This window comes from Tachypleus tridentatus, chromosome 8, assembly GCF_004210375.1.
Source record: "Tachypleus tridentatus isolate NWPU-2018 chromosome 8, ASM421037v1, whole genome shotgun sequence".
Taxonomy (NCBI): domain Eukaryota; kingdom Metazoa; phylum Arthropoda; class Merostomata; order Xiphosura; family Limulidae; genus Tachypleus; species Tachypleus tridentatus.
Window position 1 is genome coordinate 23,097,597 of NC_134832.1, and position 20,126 is coordinate 23,117,722.

At 33.4% G+C, this 20,126-nt stretch overlaps 1 protein-coding gene across 4 annotated transcripts in view; it reads right to left on the bottom strand.

Moving 5' to 3' along the window:
* LOC143258673 (BMP-binding endothelial regulator protein-like) overlaps positions 1–20,126 on the bottom strand; it is an 85,512-nt gene that overhangs the window by 10,308 nt on the left and 55,078 nt on the right. For all 4 annotated transcript variants that reach the window (XR_013032455.1, XM_076518050.1, XM_076518049.1 and 1 more), the window contains 8 exons: positions 11,613–11,698; positions 7,161–7,260; positions 6,469–6,575; positions 4,731–4,880; positions 4,173–4,326; positions 3,002–3,192; positions 2,094–2,232; positions 507–679 (listed from right to left, as the gene is read on the bottom strand). Coding sequence is in view for 3 of the 4 variants with exons in the window: in XM_076518050.1 (XP_076374165.1) it covers positions 507–679; positions 2,094–2,232; positions 3,002–3,192; positions 4,173–4,326; positions 4,731–4,880; positions 6,469–6,575; positions 7,161–7,260; positions 11,613–11,698 (1,100 nt within the window). In the remaining variant the exon portion in view is untranslated. The remainder of the gene's footprint in view (positions 1–506; positions 680–2,093; positions 2,233–3,001; positions 3,193–4,172; positions 4,327–4,730; positions 4,881–6,468; positions 6,576–7,160; positions 7,261–11,612; positions 11,699–20,126) is intronic.

Genomic DNA, 20,126 nt, shown 5'->3' on the forward strand with positions numbered 1-20,126 from the left:
GTACTTAACAATATTAAGAGAATAAAGTAAAGTATTTCTTAAGTCGTTTGTTTAATTATTATTCGGTAATATCGAGTTAAAACACCTTCGAAAACTAAATATCGTTTCAATTAAACATTTGTGTCTTCGTAACCGAAGCAAATTGACAATCTATAGAATTTAGAGATTGATCTCGCAGTCAACAAACTCAAAACATGATAAATCAAAAATCAGAAATATATGCTGAACTAGCAAAAACACACAAAGTTGCGTTTTCTTGTAGATGGCATAATTCGATAATTTTTTTCTTAGTAATCATAGCAGTAAGTTTTAAATACATTAGATATTCATGGGCGCCTTTTTTGTATCCTATTTATGTTTTATAAAAAGAAACGTTTGTTTGAAATCGTATATTTCCTAAGATATATTGCATTACTATTTAATTATAAGTTCAACAAATGTCCTTCACTTCAAAAAGTATTACATCTTATTAATGAGAGAAGTACATTACATAAGTCAATACATACTTTCCATTCATTCCCGAAAGTTTCAACATCCGTTATTATATTCCCTTTCCTTGTAATGAAATCATCTTGGGAATCGTCGTTGTAGTTTCCACAGAGTCCACACATCTGGTTCTTAAACTTTGGTGGAACAGAGACTTCTACAAAACTACCACCGTCCCACATGACTTTGACCCCTGTTCAGTCATCGAAATATATTCATTAATAACAGATTTAGGTGTAGTTGGTTTGTAATGTAAAATACAAAATGATAAAAAATACGTTTATATGAAGTGCAGCAACCGTTTCATCAAAACATTTTTCTACTACAGGAAATACTTCTAAATATAAATTAATATTGGTTACATCTGATGTTACATACTTCTAGAGCTTAGGGAGCGCTTAACTCGTAATCTGAGGATCGTGGGTTAGCGTCCCCGTCACATCGAATATGCTCACCATTTCAGCCGTGAGGACGTTATAAATCGACGGTCAGTCCCACTATTCGTTGGTAAAAGAGTAGCCCCAGAGTTGGCAGTGGGTGGTGATGACTAATTGCCTTCCCTCTAATCTTACTCTGCTAAAATAGAGATGGCTAGCGCAGATAGCTCTCGTGTGGTTTTGCGCAAAATTCAAAAACAAACTACAAAGCTCATTTGACGGCCTTACAGATTACACTCTATAGTTAAACATCTGTAATTCTAGTTCACACAAGCAGTAATTGAACTTTAAAGAGGCAGTATTCGATAATTGCAAGAACAACCTTTCCGAGTAAGTGTCAAGTTTGGTAGAGATTTCATAATTTTTTGAAAGACCGAAAATCAATTTCACAATATTTTTACATGAAAGCAGCTGAAACTCATGACGTGATTAATATTCTAAAAATAATAGTATTATTTTATCAATTAAAATCAGGCTACATCTACTGTACATTTATTCTAGTTTGTTTTTGTTTGTTTTTTGCACAAACCTACTCGAGGGCTATCTGTGCTAGCCGTCCCTAATTTAGTAGTGTAAGACTAGAGGGAAGGCAGCTAGTCATCACCACCCACCGCCAACTCTTGGGCTACTCTTTTACCAACGAATAGTGGGATTGACCGTCACATTATAACGCCCCCACGGCTCGGAGGGCGAGCATGTTTGGCGCGACTCGGGCGCGAACCCGCGACCCTCAGATTACGAAGCGCACGCCTTAACGCGCTAGGCCATGCCAGGCCTACATTGATTCTAGACTCACTTTAACTTTTTGTTTCACTTTTGGAACAAAGTGATAAAAAATCGATTATGATCCTCTCAAGAAAGGCTTGTATTGTTTTAAACTGACAGAATGTCACATCGCTCGTTTTTCGAGTTTCAATCAAAATCACAAATTAAGTTTTGCTAATGCATATGGGAGAAAAACCTAAAAGGCTAACTTATGAAAGAAAATAGAATCATTATAAAGTAAATGTTTTATTATATTGGAAAGCTTACATCAAAGCTAAATGAGTGATATATCTCTTGATGCAAACTAGGTTAGTACTACATGTATAAATAGCTCATTACGATTACAAGCTACAGGTTGTAAAGCACATAATAGATTAAATAGTACCATAACATCACAGTTATTACCAATATTAGTTCTTGTAACAATGCTGTAACCTTCCTGAACTACGGAGAACGATCCCAGTTTAACATATGGAAGATGTACTTTTTTCTTGTTCACCTTCACTTTCATAAATCGAGCCATTCGGATTTTGCTTTGACCCATCTACAATATTGGAAACAAGACTGGCATGTTGCATGAGATTCTACAGGAACTTTAGTTTCATAAATAAAACTTTACAGAACTAATTGCATGAGCTTCTACAATAACTTTAGTTTCGTAAATAAAACTTCACAGAACAAATTGGAATTGTATGATCTTTTACAAGAAATTTAGTTTCGTAAATAAAACTTTATAGAACTAATATAAAACGCTGCATATAAAACGTACCGACCCAAATGCAATTACAGCGACAAACAGAAATATATCACTTCAAAGTATAGACTATAGAGATAGCTTTCTATAATGGTCGATTTTCAGTCAACTAAAAAGACAGTTTAAAAGTTGTGTTAATTTGAAATCCAACTGTAGATCAGGACGAACAGAAACTAGTAATACGGTGATTTTTGGAGGCTTTGTCTCTTCTCATAAAAACAGTTTCACATAACGTAAATCTGCCATTATCTGTGACGCACTGCAGTTAGAGAGCTTCAAATGATAATAAATTAGCTGTCGATAGAAAAGTTTTTATATTTTATGTAAACCACATTGTCCTTTTAATAGTTTAATGGATTTTATTTTTACACTCTGTGGGCATGAGAATATCCTAAAACAAATACACGCGTATTGCAACTGAAAGTGCAATTATCACTATAGATATAGAGTTGTAAATATAACTAGATAATTAATAATAACTTTTATAGAGTTAATATATATATATGATTAGAATTGTCCTGTAAGAGTTAAACTGTACATTTGGTTGATGTTAACCTACTTTCATTTTCACAACTTTCGTCCAAGAGAACGTCTTTGAATGTCGAGGATCATTGATGACCTGGATAGCGAAGCTTTTATTTCCCTTACAATCTTTGGCCAGGAGGTACTTACAAGAGCCCTGGTAGTTGAAAATTCGTCCATCGAACGTTCGGTAATGTGGATCACCGAACACAGAGCACACTCCATCGTCTACAGAAGGAAAAACAATATTTGTAGTGTCTTAATCATGCAAGAAAATTCATTTCATTTCAAACCGTTAGCTCTCTGTAATTTGGTATTGGGTATAACCTACTAGTATTTAAACCAAGCTGATTACAATAATGATTTCTCAGATAATTTGTAGCGATTTAAAACTCGAAATGTGGTTAGATTTTGAAATTAAGCTCAAATTTACACGAAGGAGTATCTGTGCTTTGGTCACCATGAGTATTGAAACCCGGTTTTAAACTGTGGGATGTGACTAACCTGATTTACTAATAGCAATTTAATGTTGCATACGAAGCGGTAATTTTTCACTAAAGGTGTTTTACGACACAAAACAACTGGAAACTTCATAGTGCTCTAATTATAAGTTGCTGTGAACCTGCAGAATACTTAATATTTATTATTTAGTAACTTACAGTGCAATATAAAAACATATTTATACGTCATGACCAGATTAACAATAGAAACGGGGAAAACATAATGTGTCAAGAATTAAAATTACTCACTGGTGATTTTAATTTCAGTATTATAGCTTTGTCCTACCTTTTTAACATTTTTTTATACAATGTAACTTTTTTTAATACTCTGTACCTAAAGTGTAAAGAATTCAAACTTCATTATTTTCTTTACCGACAATTTGATATTATTAAATAAACCACATATGACTAATAATCACTAGTTTTGTTTCCTCCGATATTTTATTCCGCGACTTTCTCTAAATTTATATCGCACATACAAAATAAACGACAAATATTCTCTTCATTCAGTATAACAGATGGTGCGTGGAAGCTGTAAGGAATTAAAAACATCTACATTATTATTTATTGTTTATTTTAGAACACTAAATCGATTTTCCTTAACAAGGTATTTTTATATTTTTAACTCTTTCCATGTTTTTATGTTTACAAAAATATTATGAATAAAAAATGAATGATGAATTAAGTTGCAGATTTTCATGCATTTACCTTCTACACACGTCGCACAGCATTCTCCTGGTATTAGTTTAAGTTTGTGCCGCTTGTGGCAGGATTTTTCCGAACACTGTATCACTTCGCACGTTACCTCACCGTCTCTGCACGAACATGAAGTGCATCGTTCTTTTTTCCAGCTTTCGCCATTCTATCATGCGAAAATCAAAAAAAGAAACTCAAAGCAAATATATAATCTACTGAAAGAAATTCACAAAGTCAATTATACGTGTGATGATGGCAACTGAAAGTAACTAAAGTTTTAACTGAAATCGGTTTCTCCAGTAAAAATTAATAACAGTAATTCTATTACTGATCAAACTTTTTACACATAGCTGGAACTTTGAAAAAAAAAAGAGTGAATATTGCAAAATAAATTTAATGAGTTTTTATTCAATTATTCTCCATGTGAAATTTTAAAACATTTCAAACAACCTTTACAATAGCTTTTAGACAACAGAAATAAAAAAGAGAGAAAAAATGTTGTACCGTTATTCATTTTGCTATTTGTTAACGACTGTTTTACATTTAAAAAAACCCAACAAAAACAAATACCTGGTATATTCGACCGTCAGTCATGCACACTGCTTTAGTCTTTTCTGGGTCACGGCATTTGTAACAACAAAGGTTCGGTAACAGCTCTTGAAACTCAGGTGGACAGTGAACTGGAGGGCAAACTGTCCTCTGGCAAATTGTAGTAGAGTTCTAAAAATGTTCGTATATGATTACCAATGAAACCTCTCATTTATTTCAGATTACAGTTAAGTTGACCCCACTCTCCTTCAAACACACCCACTATTGTTGATTTAATGATTGTTTAAAAACATTTAAAAAATGTGGAAACTTTTCATTAAAGGGAATCGTTTATACTTGGTCAATAACATCGTTCACAATGTTAAAAAAACAAACAAAAAACACGTAGGTTCAGAAAATCAAAATTAACAGAAAAATACGATTTCCTATGAGCCATTTTAATGTCATATTTATTTAATAGGTAAAATTATCAATCTGATTTCCTATTTATAACTAACTCCTCTGTGCTAGAATGCGTGGAAAGGGGGACAAAACCAGCCACCTTTTTCTTACGGCTACATCTGATCAACTTAATTCGTTAGTAAAGCTACATAAATTAGTTACTCGAGTTATTCCTGGGTTAATAATCTTAGTTTTGAGTTGATCTAGTAATTTCTAACTTAAATAAAACTCAGTATTAATAAAAAAAAATCTTAAGGTTCGCGCCCGCGTCGCGCTAAACATGCTCGCCCTCCCAGCCGTGGGGGTGTATAATGTGACGGTCAATCCCACTATTCGTTGGTAAAAGAGTAGCCCAAGAGTTGGCGGTGGGTGGTGATGACTAGCTGCCTTCCCTCTATTCTTACACTGCTAAATTAGGGACGGCTAGCACAGATAGCCCTCGAGTAGCTTTGTGCGAAATTCCCAAACAAACAAACGCCTCAGCTGCTACGTATTATATATACTCCAATCAAAACACAGTGAAAAAGTCATTCCAGGTTTCACAGAAGTGTGAAAAACTAGTACCGTCTTAAGAATACATGAACATATTTATATAAAAAAAATAGAGATGTAGGAAGCAAATTAAAAGTAGAAAGACCTAGGTTTATTTGACTGAAAGAAGCGAGATAATTTGCATCACAACCACGCCCATTACGGCCGGGTTCCAGGGCTCGCCTTAGGGTCTCGAAGTTCTTAGATTAACGATTAAATTTTATCCATTTTACTTTTTTAGATAATAAGTATCCTAATTTTGATGTATTTTTACTTGGACAGGTTGAAAAGACAGGGGGTGCTTCTTTCGACACTGATGCATATAATAAAACATTTTTCTGACGGTGTTAAATGCTAAAAACTGACGAAGTAAATGAACCAGTACGCCTAATAACCATAAGCAGAAACATATGCAGAGTAACATAACTATAATATAAAGAATTATGATTTTTTCTTTATATTTTATAAATGTAGAACAAACTAAACGATTAACAGAAATTAAAATTTTTGTCTTTCAAAATTATCAGTACATACTGGAGAGATTTACATATTTTGATAAAAAAGAAGAAAAAATGTTTTTCTTAACTTTTATCAGAAATTTACCAATATTTTAAGAGGCATTAGCCCAGATTAGATGTGTTCAGATGCTAGCTATAAAACCTAAGTCATGTAATTAGATATTAATAACTGGTCCTAATCGCACCAACTTTGTAAATCTGAGTTAGGAACGAAAATTTCAGTGAAATTGAAAACAAATTTATAATATGATACCGAAAGAAATACTCACGTTGCACGTACAGTGAGTGCAGTGATCTAGCATAATATTTTGCCCTTGTTTGATTGCGGTCATTCCGACTAAACATCTTCCATTGAAGTCGTAGATTTTACGGCTACCTGAAAGTAAAATTACTATTTTGAATTCATGTTTTCAAATAATCACAAGTTGCTTTTTTACTATCAATAAAGAAGTGACCAAGCTTTATCAGTTTGGTTAATATAATTCAGTTAGATTCACTGTAGTCTTGTAGTCTAACTATTGGGAAATGTATAGAGATTACCACGCACTAAAATGTTTCTGATAAAAAAAAAGAAGCAACTGTTCTAAATATTAAGTCTACAGACTTAAATAGCTGTAACTCGTAATAACTCCACGAAATGGTAAAGATAATGAATGTTTGAATAAGATTGATTAAGAACAACAAGAAAAAGTTTTAAGAGCCTAAGTAACAGATTATTTTGCAAGTGTGCAATAATGGTGCTTGTTTGTTTCAGAGCAAAGACACACTGTGTTATCTGCTATGTCCGTCGCGGAGAATCGAACCATGGATTTTAGCGTTGCAAGTATTGAACACAATGATCTTGCGGCCCGCGCTTCTCATTCCCAGAGTAATCTGGCCCCCTGTGAAAAAAGTTTGGTGACCCCTGGTCTAAAGTATTCAATAGAATCATTCTTGGAAGAAAAACAAATTAAATATTCACCTCTGCAACGTGGGCAGCATTCTCCAGGTTTGGTTACATATTTGGATTCAGGGCAAGGCAAAACGGGGCAGACCTTCTTCGAACAAACAATATTTCCGTTCTGTTCGCGGTAAAAACAAATCATAAGTTAATTTTTGAAAAATATACATATCAAGATAATAAAAGTCGAATGTTCATAACTCTGTAATTTATGAATAAATGATAATTTTTAAATGAAAAGCTCAACAGGACTAAATTGCAATAGTGATTTTTTGTTTGTTTGTTTGTTTGTTTTAGTCGACTCCTTTTTTTCACTGCACATAACACATAGAATACCACTGCCAGTATAGTCCTTATAAACACCATATTACAATTAGCCAAGAATTAAGCAGTGTTTATCAGCTGTAGACACATCTAAGAAGTTGTAAAGATCGCATTATTTTTTTCCTGTTAGAATATGGTCTATGCGAAATCAAAATGAAATTTTTTTGTATGGGAAAGTTTTTTCGGTACCATACTAAAACAACTGTACTAGCTGAACAAAATGTCAAGTTTTGAACACATTCAAAACTATTTTATTACTTTAATATTAAAAACACATTGATAACATAATTCAGTGTCTCATCGCTCGAGCTGATAGTTCTTCGTAAGACACTTAGCGCCAGAAAAATCTGAGATAAACTGGTTAAAGTAACTTTTCATCAGCATTAGATTTCTTCCAAAGTTTTTTTTTCTGTTATACAATCTCTTTTCTAAGGGAAATTTTCTTCAAAATAGCAGACTATCATTTAATATTGTCAAAAGATATAGTTCTAAACCAATATCAAATGTTCTGAAGTTATGTATTCCGATTTTTTTTATGATATTAATATTCCATTTTATAGTTACATACTTCTATTTTCATTTCACAAGTAATGTTTCACTGTGGCTATTTAGCAAACAATTAAATATGTTGTAGCAGTATTTGTTAACCCTAACTGCCTGTTGGGCACTGTCATTTACATATCATAATATTTCGTGTTGTTTTCTTCATTTGAAACTCTTAAAACTTTTCAAATGTTTATGTTGTCTCATTCTCATTTGTAAGGGTTAGTGTCGTTAGTGTTTTCCAGTGATGTTACTTTATACTCAGAGTTTTGTGTTTTAAACAAAATCGAACGTTTTTCTAAAACGTTGCCCATTGCCGACCAAGAAATGATCATTATTGTTACAAAGTGTTTTGATTGGTAAAGCCTAAGAAGCTTGTGCTGCTCTCTTTCTAGAAGATTGCACCAATTATGATAAAGTTAAAGCAGCTATCCTCAAAGCTTACGAGTTAGTACCAGAGGCTTATCGCCAAAAGCTTTGAGGTTATCGCAGGCAAGATAGCCAAACTTATATGGAGTTTGATCATGAAAAAGAGATTTCGATAGATAGTGTAACTCTATGTATATTGACAATAGAGGACGACATGATAGATTTGTCATAGACACTTTACGGACCTGACAGGGGTCTTGAAAATAACTGGCCTGCTGACAATTTATTGGTTAGTGACAATGATGAACGTGAAGGATCTGATTCAGCTAGGGATGTACCGTTTGCTAGAAGCAAACTGATCGATGAGCAAGAAAATGATCCACATATATTTTCACTATTTAAATATACACTCCCATAAGATGAATTGGAGAAAGTTCCAAATGGTTACTTTTGCAAAAATGGGATGTTCATGTCAACAAGACATGTAACAAAATTATGAGACATTTCATTTGGCCAATAATCAAGTAAAAAGTTTCTCATTTTTGTAAAACCTGTCATTTATGTCAATTGGTTGAAAAACCCAATAAGAAAATTCCTCTTACTCTTTTGAAACCCATCCCAGCTTTTCAACAACACCTCAGTCGTATGATTGTTGATTGTGTTAAGCCAAAAAGATAATATTGTGTTTAAGCACTTTCAAGTGTTATGTAATTTTATTATCATAAGGTTATTTATATTAATTGTATTATATATTGTTATGACTTTTTAAATTGTATAATTCTTTGATAGATTGATACCAATGTATATATATATATATGAAAGTAATACCTTGGCTAAAATTTGTCTAACATCAATTTTTAATTCTCTAAGGAGGAAGGTTAACGAATTTACCATTATATGTTTATTTTAATACCTACACTTGTTTTGTAATATTTTTCTTTTTTGCATGTGACGTATATATTCTTGACTGTCTATTGCGCAAGTCCTATCTGTTCTTGCACTTTATAGAGACTTTTGGGAGTAAGGATGAAAAATATTTGCTTTAGGAAAACGCACTAGAATATTGTTGAAACTTCGAGAAAATCACGTAATTGGTATAAAAGCAGTTAAGCGAGAGACAGAAGAAAATTATTATTGGCCAGCTACACTCAGTGTGCTGTCGGCCTCGGACGTTATAATTATGTTTAACGCTTATTAATCGGAAAACTACAAAATTAGACCAGGAACATTTATAGATGTTGAACATAACAAACCGTTTAACTTCAGTGAATTGCTTCGGACGTTATTATTTCTACGATACAATAAATATCTTCGTCGGTTAAAGTCAGCTTACAAGCGGCTTTAGGCCAACCAAACCAGTTAGCTTAAGCGAGATATGACAATATCAACTCAGAATTAATTTGCTCGCCGTAGACGTGGATTGTCGTTAAATAATTTAGGCCCGGCATGGCCAAGCGTGTTAAGCTTGTGACTCGTAATCTGAGGGTCGCGGGTTCGCATCCCTGTCGCGCCAAACATGCTCGCCCTTTCAGCCGTGGGGGCGTTATAATGTGTCGGCCAATCCCACTATTCGTTGGTAAAAGAGTAGCCCAAGAGTTGGCGGTGGGTGGTGATGACTAGCTGCTTTCCCTCTTGTCTTACACTGCTAAATTAGGGACAGCTAGCACAGATAGCCCTCGAGTAGCTTTGTGCGAAATTCAAAAACAAACAAAAAATGTTAAATAATTCAGTTCTAGGCTGGATATAAGATTCAGTATTGTTTGCAACTTTGTAAAAAACTCTTGTATATAAACCATCATTTGTAATAACTGTTATTATAAATTGTACTGTTTTTTTGTTTGTATATTAAAATATATTTGTGTTAAAAAAGACACGTGTGTATCAATTTTGTTGGCAAATGCCATAAGTTTAATACATATTAATATTTAATTAACTTTTAAATTAAGACTAAAATTTCCGGTTATTTAAAATAGTAATACGTAACGTACGTAACCTAAATAAGCGGAGAGTTATCCGAAATATATTTTAATGCATAACAATTCTCATGTCATAAAGCTTTAGTCATAAAGTTGCTATGATAGGATAACCATAGCTTTAAAATTATTTTAAGGTTTGAAGCTAAATCAGAAAAGTAATTTCACAAAAATGTTATGGGTAGAAGACAAATGTTGACCTCGCCATACCTTCAAATTCAGCTGACAGCCCTATGCTATAGTGTAATTTATATATATATATATATATATATATACGTGTTAATACGGTCTAGCTAGCAGTATTTTACAGAAATTCCCATTTGTGTTCTCCCATTAAACTCCTGGTTAACGTCACAAATAATTTATAATCAACTTGTTACACAAACTGAACTTCCTAGTTTGTTAAGGTTCAGACAGAACTCGTCTTGTTTAGGTTATTTCTCGTATAATTATTAGTTGAGATGGACATTCACTTGCTCACTTTGTATAGGTTTGAAATCCATGCCACTAGAACGTAGTAGAGCTTTAATATGCACTTTCGCTCTTATCAAAAGGATTTTGAGTTATTTCGTTCGAGTCTGGTATATTGCAACAAAGACTTGATATTCACCTTCACATGGTATGAACGGATTTAATACTCACTACATAATACTACATCTTATGAACAAACGTGCTGACCTAATACGCATTACATTTTAAAATATCCTATATACACTAAATCCCAGCTAACAGGTTCTGCACAATAGTGCATCGTATACACATCTAGTATGATTTAATAGACGCTACATAATACTACATCTTACACACACATAATCACAGTTTATAGGCACTAAACTGTATCGTATCTTATACACATGACCTGATCTAACAGGCACTGCATAATTCTGTATCTTATAAATACTTAATGTATTCTAACAGGCATTACGTAATACTGCATCTTGTACACTTAATCTAATATAGTGATCACTGTATACTACTACTTTTTATGCACTTAGTCTGACCCTCCATTATGAACTACATAATACCACATCTTATACACACAGTCTGTTTCAATAGACATGACATTCCATCTTATACAAATTAGTGTGATCTAATAGACACACCACTTCATCTTATACACACCTTTCCTTATCTATACACGTTATATAATAGTAGATTTTATATAAGTTTAATCTCACTCAGTATGCACTACATAATCACCATATCATATAAACGTATCTAATACAACATCCACTACATAATGCTATATTTTATACACACTTACTTGGCAGATACACTTGACGCAAGGATCACTCTCAGTAATGTCAATCTCTTCATTCTCAGAATACATGCGTTCACCCACGGTACAACCTGTGATGGCAGTATTGGATGTGTCAATAAATGAGCAATATTAAAAAGTTAACAAACGTTTTGTTAATTCGGCTCTATCTATAACTGCTTTAGGCTTATATCACATGCAAACCACATTTATATGTTAATATATGTATAGGTTGTGTTATTTAATTTGTTTCTCTTACTCGTTTAATTTTTAATCTATCCTATCTGAAACATGAAATTATCGTTTTTGCATCGCTGTTGTATTCATTTATTGTTTTACTGAACATAAATATAAATATTCCTGTTCCAGCTGTGATAGCTCTTCATCGTCATAATCCTTGAAACCCTTTCTTGACAATTAGAACATAAACAAATGAGATTTGTAGGTAATTCGCGACATCATAATTACAACTTGGTTCGGTTTAGTCACTAACTTGCTATTGTTCACCGACCGAAAAGTGGAATTTAACCACCGCTCTTACACCGTAGAGTGCTGATTGAGTCCTCGCGGAAACCCAATACGAAATACGAATCCTAAAATTCACAGTTCAGGAACTTCCATAATAGACCACGCCTGGCCTTTTTGCTGACATCAGATTATAACAAGTCTATGATAGAGCTATTTAGAACGTAGCTTATGCAAGAATTTTATATAGCAGAAATCCATTACTATTAACTTAGAAATTCAACTTTATTTTAAATACTTTTTTTTTGTGCCAGTATAGTTTACTTATCAAATTTATCAGTATTATATGTGTCTGTGTATTTTATTTCTAAGCTCGGTATGGCCGGATGGTTAAGGCACTCGCTTTATAATCTGAGGGTCGCGGGTTCAAATCGCGTCGCACCAAATATGCTCACCCTTTCATCCCTGGGTGCGTTATAATTTTATGATCAATCCCATTATTCATTCGTAAAAGTAGCCCAAGAGTTGGCTGTGGGTGGTGATGACTAGCTGCCTTCCCTCTAGTCTTATCACTGCTAAATTATGGACGGCTAGGGCAGTTAGTCTTCGAGTAGCTTTGCGCGAAATTCAAACCATAATTTCATATCTTAGTAGCAGCAACGTCTGAAAAACAGTTTCGTACAGCTTTTGTATTTGGTGAGATATTACATGTAGTTTTTGTTGTTGTTTTTCTGTTATCTACACAACTATTAAACTTGTTTTTACTGCTTGCAAAAACTCCTTAAAACTGTTGATTATTAAGGCTTCTATGTTTAGGGCTAAAAGCATGGTTTAATATTCTTGTCCGTGGATCGAGACTTTCGTTTGTTGTTGGAACGATCTTATAAATTATAGCATGTTCATGAACCTATTTCTTTTCTTTCTTTTAGACTTTGCCGCCTTTCCTGTCGCTCTCTTTCAAACTACGCCCAACAAATACCTTTTTCTCTTTCTTTGTTTTCTCCCCAGGACTTTAACGGAGTGAAGAAAAATTGCTTTGGTTCATGACTGAGTAAAAGCTTTTACTGATGCAGGTGTTTCATTACTCGGGATTTACTGGTACTAAAAATCACTAAAAGGGGCTTATTAAATCAACTGAAACAAAATATGAAAAACAAGTTTAAAAAGACGCATGACAGCACATTTATATTTGTGACAATTACGAACATAAACTTACTTTATGTTAACTCATTCCCATGTTAACGCCTAAACAATTATAAACTTTACATCGAAATAGATCTACAAAATTAATTCTTATTGTAAAACATTTTACGAAAGTAGTCTGTAAATCTGTATTGATTAGTTATTATTCAACGTTATTTACAGTGTAAAATCTGTAACGGAAAAATATTTCTAACAAAGGAAAGATTGATACACCAAATAATGAATTTATTCATAACTTCTGTTTTTTTGTTTTTGTTTTCGTTTTTTATAGTTACTGTTATATGCTTCAGGATTTGTTCATTCAACCGAGGATACTGAACAATCTACCTTAGATTTTACCAAACAGGAAAGTCATATCACGTTTGTCTGAACAAAGAAGTACCGATAGAACATTGTTTATTACCTTTTGAATGTAAAAGTCGGCGTTGAGGAGGAATCTACATCTGACCATTTGAAAGCACAAAGAACAAGAGACAAATGTTACCTCAGTTCATGTAACCAACGAAAATCTATTAGGCAAAAATTACGTATTGGATTGGATTGGTTAAGAACTACACAGTAAACAGGTATAACCTGTGGCTATATGAACACAGAACGAAAGTTGAAAGAATTGTATATGGTCATCTTATTGCAGAAAATACTGTGGGAAAAGGTTATCATCATAAAAAGAAATAACCTTGGCTATATGCTACATTTTATCATCTGTGTACAGCAAGAACTATAGCGAAAGGTTAGATTTGGTCATTTGAATACTGAATAAACACTTAAGACAGGTCAGACTGTAGATGTAAGTATAGCAGAAATCCTGGGAAAAGTTGTTTTTGATCATCTGACGATAGAACATGGTGATTTAAATACAGAAAGATCCCCTTGAAAGATCACATTTGGTCAGCTGAATGTGGAAGGAACCCACTGTATTGATTAAATTTGGTCATCTGTCAAGGGAAAATGTACTGTCACCGCTGCTTATCATTCTCGTTAAATATATATTTTCATTATTAACTTCAACAGTACATTTTGTTTGTTTGTTTTGAAATTTCGCACAAAGCTACTCGAGGGCTATCTGTGCTAGCCGTCCCTAATTTAGCAGTGTAAGACTAGAGAGAAGGCAGCTAGTCATCACCACCCACCGCCAACTCTTGGGCTACTCTTTTACCAACGAATAGTGGGATTGACCGGCACATTATAATGCCCCCACGGCTGAAGGGCGAGCATGTTTGGCGCGACCGGGATGCGAACCCACGACCCTCAGATTACGAGTCGCACGCCTTAACACGCTTGGCCATGCCGGGCCTCCAGCAGTACATTTCGTTAACTCTAGTTTAGAGTATTTGCACTGCTTGCAAGGAAGTCAAGAATCAATATGACCGTGTGTGTGCTGGAATTTAATGTTTCGACCACTTAATATTATAAATTGCAATCTATAGACAAGTATTCATTTTATTCAGCCTATCATTGGTCACATCAGCACCATCTGACGACATTAAATCTCTGTATCCTCCAAAAACACATTTAAAATTGTAGAGCATAAATAATTGACGGTTAACCCATATGAATATCTTTCGTAATAAAACAAACATAAAACTGTCTTGGGTTTCTTTTAACCATAGTAAAGAGGTGCCAATACAAGAAAACTCTGCTTAAGTTGATTAACAAAGCACAGCGTGCTGTACTGAAACGTAATTTAAAGGAATTTCAGCCAAAAGCTATAAGTAAAGCACCACACTATTACAGACAAACGACGAAATTAGGTGATATTTGTATGGAATTTCTGAAGCATCGTGGAAACGTGAATTTCATGAAACTCTAGATATGGTGGCGGCCAAGCCTCAACAACACTTCAACCAAGGACCATGTATATTGTAGTCCAAAGAAAGAAAGCCCTGCTATATTTGGTCCCAACAATGTCCCAGTCTGGAATTTTAAGGACGGCACACTATCTCCATTATCACAAGAGATCAATGTGCAGAGGCTACGACTTCAGTTACTACCGCACTGGCTCGATTATAAGACAATGTGTCTTTGATTAAGAATTACTGTAGAATTCATAGTCGCCTTATAATCATGACCAACAACAGGTTCCTTGCCCTACTCAAGTCTGTTGCATCCTGAATGTCCAGAAAAAGTGCACGCCATATACTCACTCGATGTCATCGCTAATTCCTGTAACTAATCCATCTTCAAGCTGTTCAGTTACAGTACTGATTGAGCGGACCAAAAACGGACGTTAGAATAATCTTGTTTCTTTTTTCCCCTATGATTTCTGGAAATGGGAATCGCCTTATATTCGAGATTGCCCTATAATTATAAAAATACGGTAATACCCTTAGGTAATTTATTCTGAAAATAGGATTTGAATAATGTGGTTGAATTAGCTCATTTTTAACACCTTACAGCCACAAACCCGACAGTTGTTAAAAAAGGTTGACAGTCTGATCCAACTCTGTTTTGAGTTACCGGAACAATGATTTCCTGCTCCGAGATGCCTTAAATCTTGGATACGCTGTATAATGATTCAAAATTATTAACAAATTATGCTCTAATGCACATTCGTCGTGAAATACTTGATACCAAGATGTTGCTTCCCTTATGTGAAATTTTGTAAGCTCGACACCGAGACGTAAATCAGGAGTAGCCTAATCTAAAAAGTCAATAAGCTAGTTCAAAAAATATTAATTCTATAGGCTGTCATTGACATTAATACATCAACTTTTAAGATACTGTTTCTTTAATTTTTGCAAATATTTAGGAGTTTCTTATTTTAAATAGGCTACATACTGCAAACAGTTGGCTGTAATAGTAAACAACTATTAAGTTTTTGAACTAACAATGTATTAAACAAAAAGTATTTTAGTGTCGAAGACAAATGCACTATATTTTATGTTAGTATTTTAAAAATATATCTCAGGATGTCGTTTCATTTTATTTATGTAACATCTATTTTGCATAGATAACGTGTTATCTAGTTAGTTTTTAATATTACATGAAATGTGTACTTTTTGACTCGTGTTTTCTAAGTTTTTCATTTCCTGCCACTTATAAAACTGTTTTAGTTTGGTCTGTACATATGATTATGAAGTGTAAAAAGAAAATTATCATTTTCTATATATTTCAAATATTTTTTTAAAAATTATACCCTAACTATGGTCATATAAGGACGGAAGAGACAAACACTAGGAAAAATGTTTTGAGGCGAGAAGCTAGATGATGAAAAAGTGTAACATCATTTTAAAAACTGTACTAGCAGACCATAATAACTTTCTTATTTGATAATTCATGCCCGTAAAAGCAATTTTGATTGTTTTTTATTAAATTTAAAAATGTTTCACATTGTTCTACTTCAGATTGGCCAAAACCAAAAATCCTGCATGATCTTCCTCATGTACTTGAAACTTTTCAAAGATGACATTCAACAACGTATTTCTAAATTCGATGAGATGATGACACTCAAGAATTTTTCTCTCAAGACCTAAAAAGACAGGTGGTTCTTCAACGGTTTTTTCAAACAGTCAGTACTTCACGAGAGTCTCTCTAGTACATGTTTATCCACTGTTAAGCACACTTGTTCTTTATCAACAGCAAAGTGCGATGCTGGCTCACCTCTTTACAAACACTGCCCACAGGTAAGCATCCCCACTGAGATTCTGAGTATATCGATCAGGAGGATAGCACTCACACACGTGCTTTCCACGTACCACAAAGGAAAAAAAAATTAAACAGACTGTCATAAATATAGTAAACGCTGACGTGTCAATGGGAAATAAAGAGAACGTACATTTACACATGGACAACAAACGCAATTAATTTCGCATAAAAAACTAGACCCAAAAATCACTTTAAAATATATTCGGATTAAGGAATTCATGATCAAATTCCCGATACTGGAATCTCCAGCAAAGCTAAAGTCTGGCTCACTTCACTTTCGCTGCTTTCGTCCAGTTCTCCCGTCCTTCCTCTCACTCACAAATACACCACTCCATTTTTTGAAATGTTAAAAATAAAGTAAAAATTCCACGGATATTTTAAAACATTTTTCATGTAAGGGGACGAAGAGGAACTACAAAGTTCCTGAACACCCCAGTTGGAGAGAGAACTCTTCTGATTTCTCTCTCTCTAAACTAAACCCCTGCCACGTTAGTTTGCGTTTGCATGATCAAATAAACAATAAATTTGCACCTTTTAGCATTGAAACAAGCAAAGCTCCCAAAGCATTTTGTATTTTTTATTTGTTGAATCGGCAATTTAAATTATATAATCCACAATGTCATACAAGAATAATTATCACAATATAAAATCTAACAAAATGTATATTGTATGATTCGACAATTTTCTGAAAACTAAGATTACACTTACACTAAATAAATGACAACTATTTTTCTTTCTCAAAGAAAAATACACAAAACAAACTTATATGTACGTCAAAGGTACTTGCGCTATCTCCTGCACGCCCTAATTTTGAACTAACAGCCAGAGGAAAATTAGCTAGTCATCAAATTTATACATAGGAAAAACCAGCAAATTATTACAAGAAGGGTCCCTGGAACATTTCAGAGACATAAATTAAAATACAGATAAGGTTCTGGATCTACACTTATAGCGATGTTCTTACTTACCATTATGTCATTCTCTTGGTACAAGTATATCGGAATTTTAAAGTATGATAAGTATTCTAACCCTGGCTCATTCAATTGTCAATAAGGATCAGTGAAGTGTTATCATAGTGTTAAAATTTACATTCTGTAATGACATAAAGAATTAGTCCCATAAAATGGAAAGAATGACAAAATATTGTTTTGTCCTAACATTTTTGTACAGTACTGTATATTATTGATCATTATACATGTAACAAATTAGTATAAGATCGAGTTTCTTTACTTGTTGAATTTCGCGATAAACTACTCGACGTCTATTTGCACTATCTATGAGAGGGAATAAATCTCGTTAACGCTACTCACCTTCAATTTTTGGGCTGCTCTTTTCCCCATAAAATTATAATTATAACGCTCCTACAGTTGTAAAGGCGAGCAGGTTCGATAACAAGTTTCAATCTTGCAACCTGCAAATTGTGAATCCAGCACACTATCTTCTTGTATGCTAGGTCTTAGGAGCTAGAGTTTGAATTTGTTTTGTGGCGGATGTTACTAGGGTTATGTGTAAAACGAAACAATTTTAGTTGGAAAAATATGCGTATTATATAGAAAATGCAATTTTATTTAATGTGTAACTGTTTAAATTTACAGCTAGTTGTGATAATTTACATATGCACAAGCCCCATTTAATTTATGTATACAGTATAAATATTATTTTATTTAGATTTTGAAAGTTTTATGGAACCTAGAAATGATGTTCCTTACTGTCTATCATTTTAAGGTTTTGGGTACTTTTACACCAATATCTTTTCCAGACTCTTCCACCCCAGAGACTCACTTTCAGACAACAGAATATTTGTATTATGACACCTAAACTGTATATCTTGACAAATGAAGTATATCAAGTATCGTACACGAATATCCATGTCTCACCTGCTGGGATATAATTTCAGTCCCTCGAGTGTTTTCCTTCTGATGTTTAGTACTATTTTTTGTATAACTTCTTTAGATACACTTATTATTCCTTTATATTCTATTTAATATAATTAGTTTAGACCACTTTTTAACTAAAGTATCAATTTCAGTATCAGAGATATTTTAAAGTTCCACATTTTACACATTCATTGATCATGAACTAAACTTTTAAAATTCGTACATGGAATTAGGGTAAGAATCAATTCAAGTTATCGTATGTATAGTGTAGGAGAAATGGACAAACTGTGGAACTCGTTTTTCTTTATTTATTTGGAGCTCTGAACATATATTGGAGTGCAATGGCTACACTGGTGCAGCATGTAATCTGACAAAATTGATAGCATAGCGTGAATTAAATGACAGTTTGATTGTTTAATGAAAGCTTCACAATGCATGGAATTTCTGCACTTCGTGTAATGAGGAGAATCGAGCCCCAGATTATACCTTTGAAACATACCTCTGACCCTCCAGGGAATAAATAAATAAACATGATGGTGATTAAAATTCTAATCTATAATATTTGACAAAATAAATACAGATAACTTTCCATCAGATACACTCCTCTTACATTATCTTATTATAATGGACATAGCGTTGGCTATCTATCCATGTATGCATACAATCGAAATAATAAATACAATGTGGCTCCATATATTTAATTGAACCACAAATAAAAATCAATACCACTAATTTTAAATATTGGGTATTTAAGATTCGGACAGTTAGGAAAACAACCGTTTCTTTATAATAGAACACAATTTAAAATAAAAGTACTCTCCTCACAACAAAAACGGGACTTTCATTGAGGTTGTACATGAAGGTTTGATTATATCATTATTGATTTAATTTTTTAAATGTAGTACTGCGAAACTGGAGTTCTTAAAAACTGTTATTTTTCTCAATAAACTTTTAATATAAAAACATTACAATTTATATCAGTAAAATAAGTAAAAATTTTAAGCTCTTTACATTGAATCATTTTGATGCAGTGAGTTGTGTTTGACTAAAGAACACAATCTGTACACTTTTCAATGCAGTATTTCCCAGAAAAAAAAAGAAAATATTCACTTTTCTACATTTTTTCAACGAGATATGAAGACTACAATTAGTAATTACTAGTACAAACAGCTTCCCGTGGGACGACGTTTTTGCTATTGAATTAAATTGATGAAATCGTTTGACTGTGTTGTGATGTTAGTAATCTGGACTTAAGAAACTTAAAGAAATCTGTTAAATTACATTTATATGAAAAATATAACATTCATCAAGTTAGGTGAAAGTGCAAAAA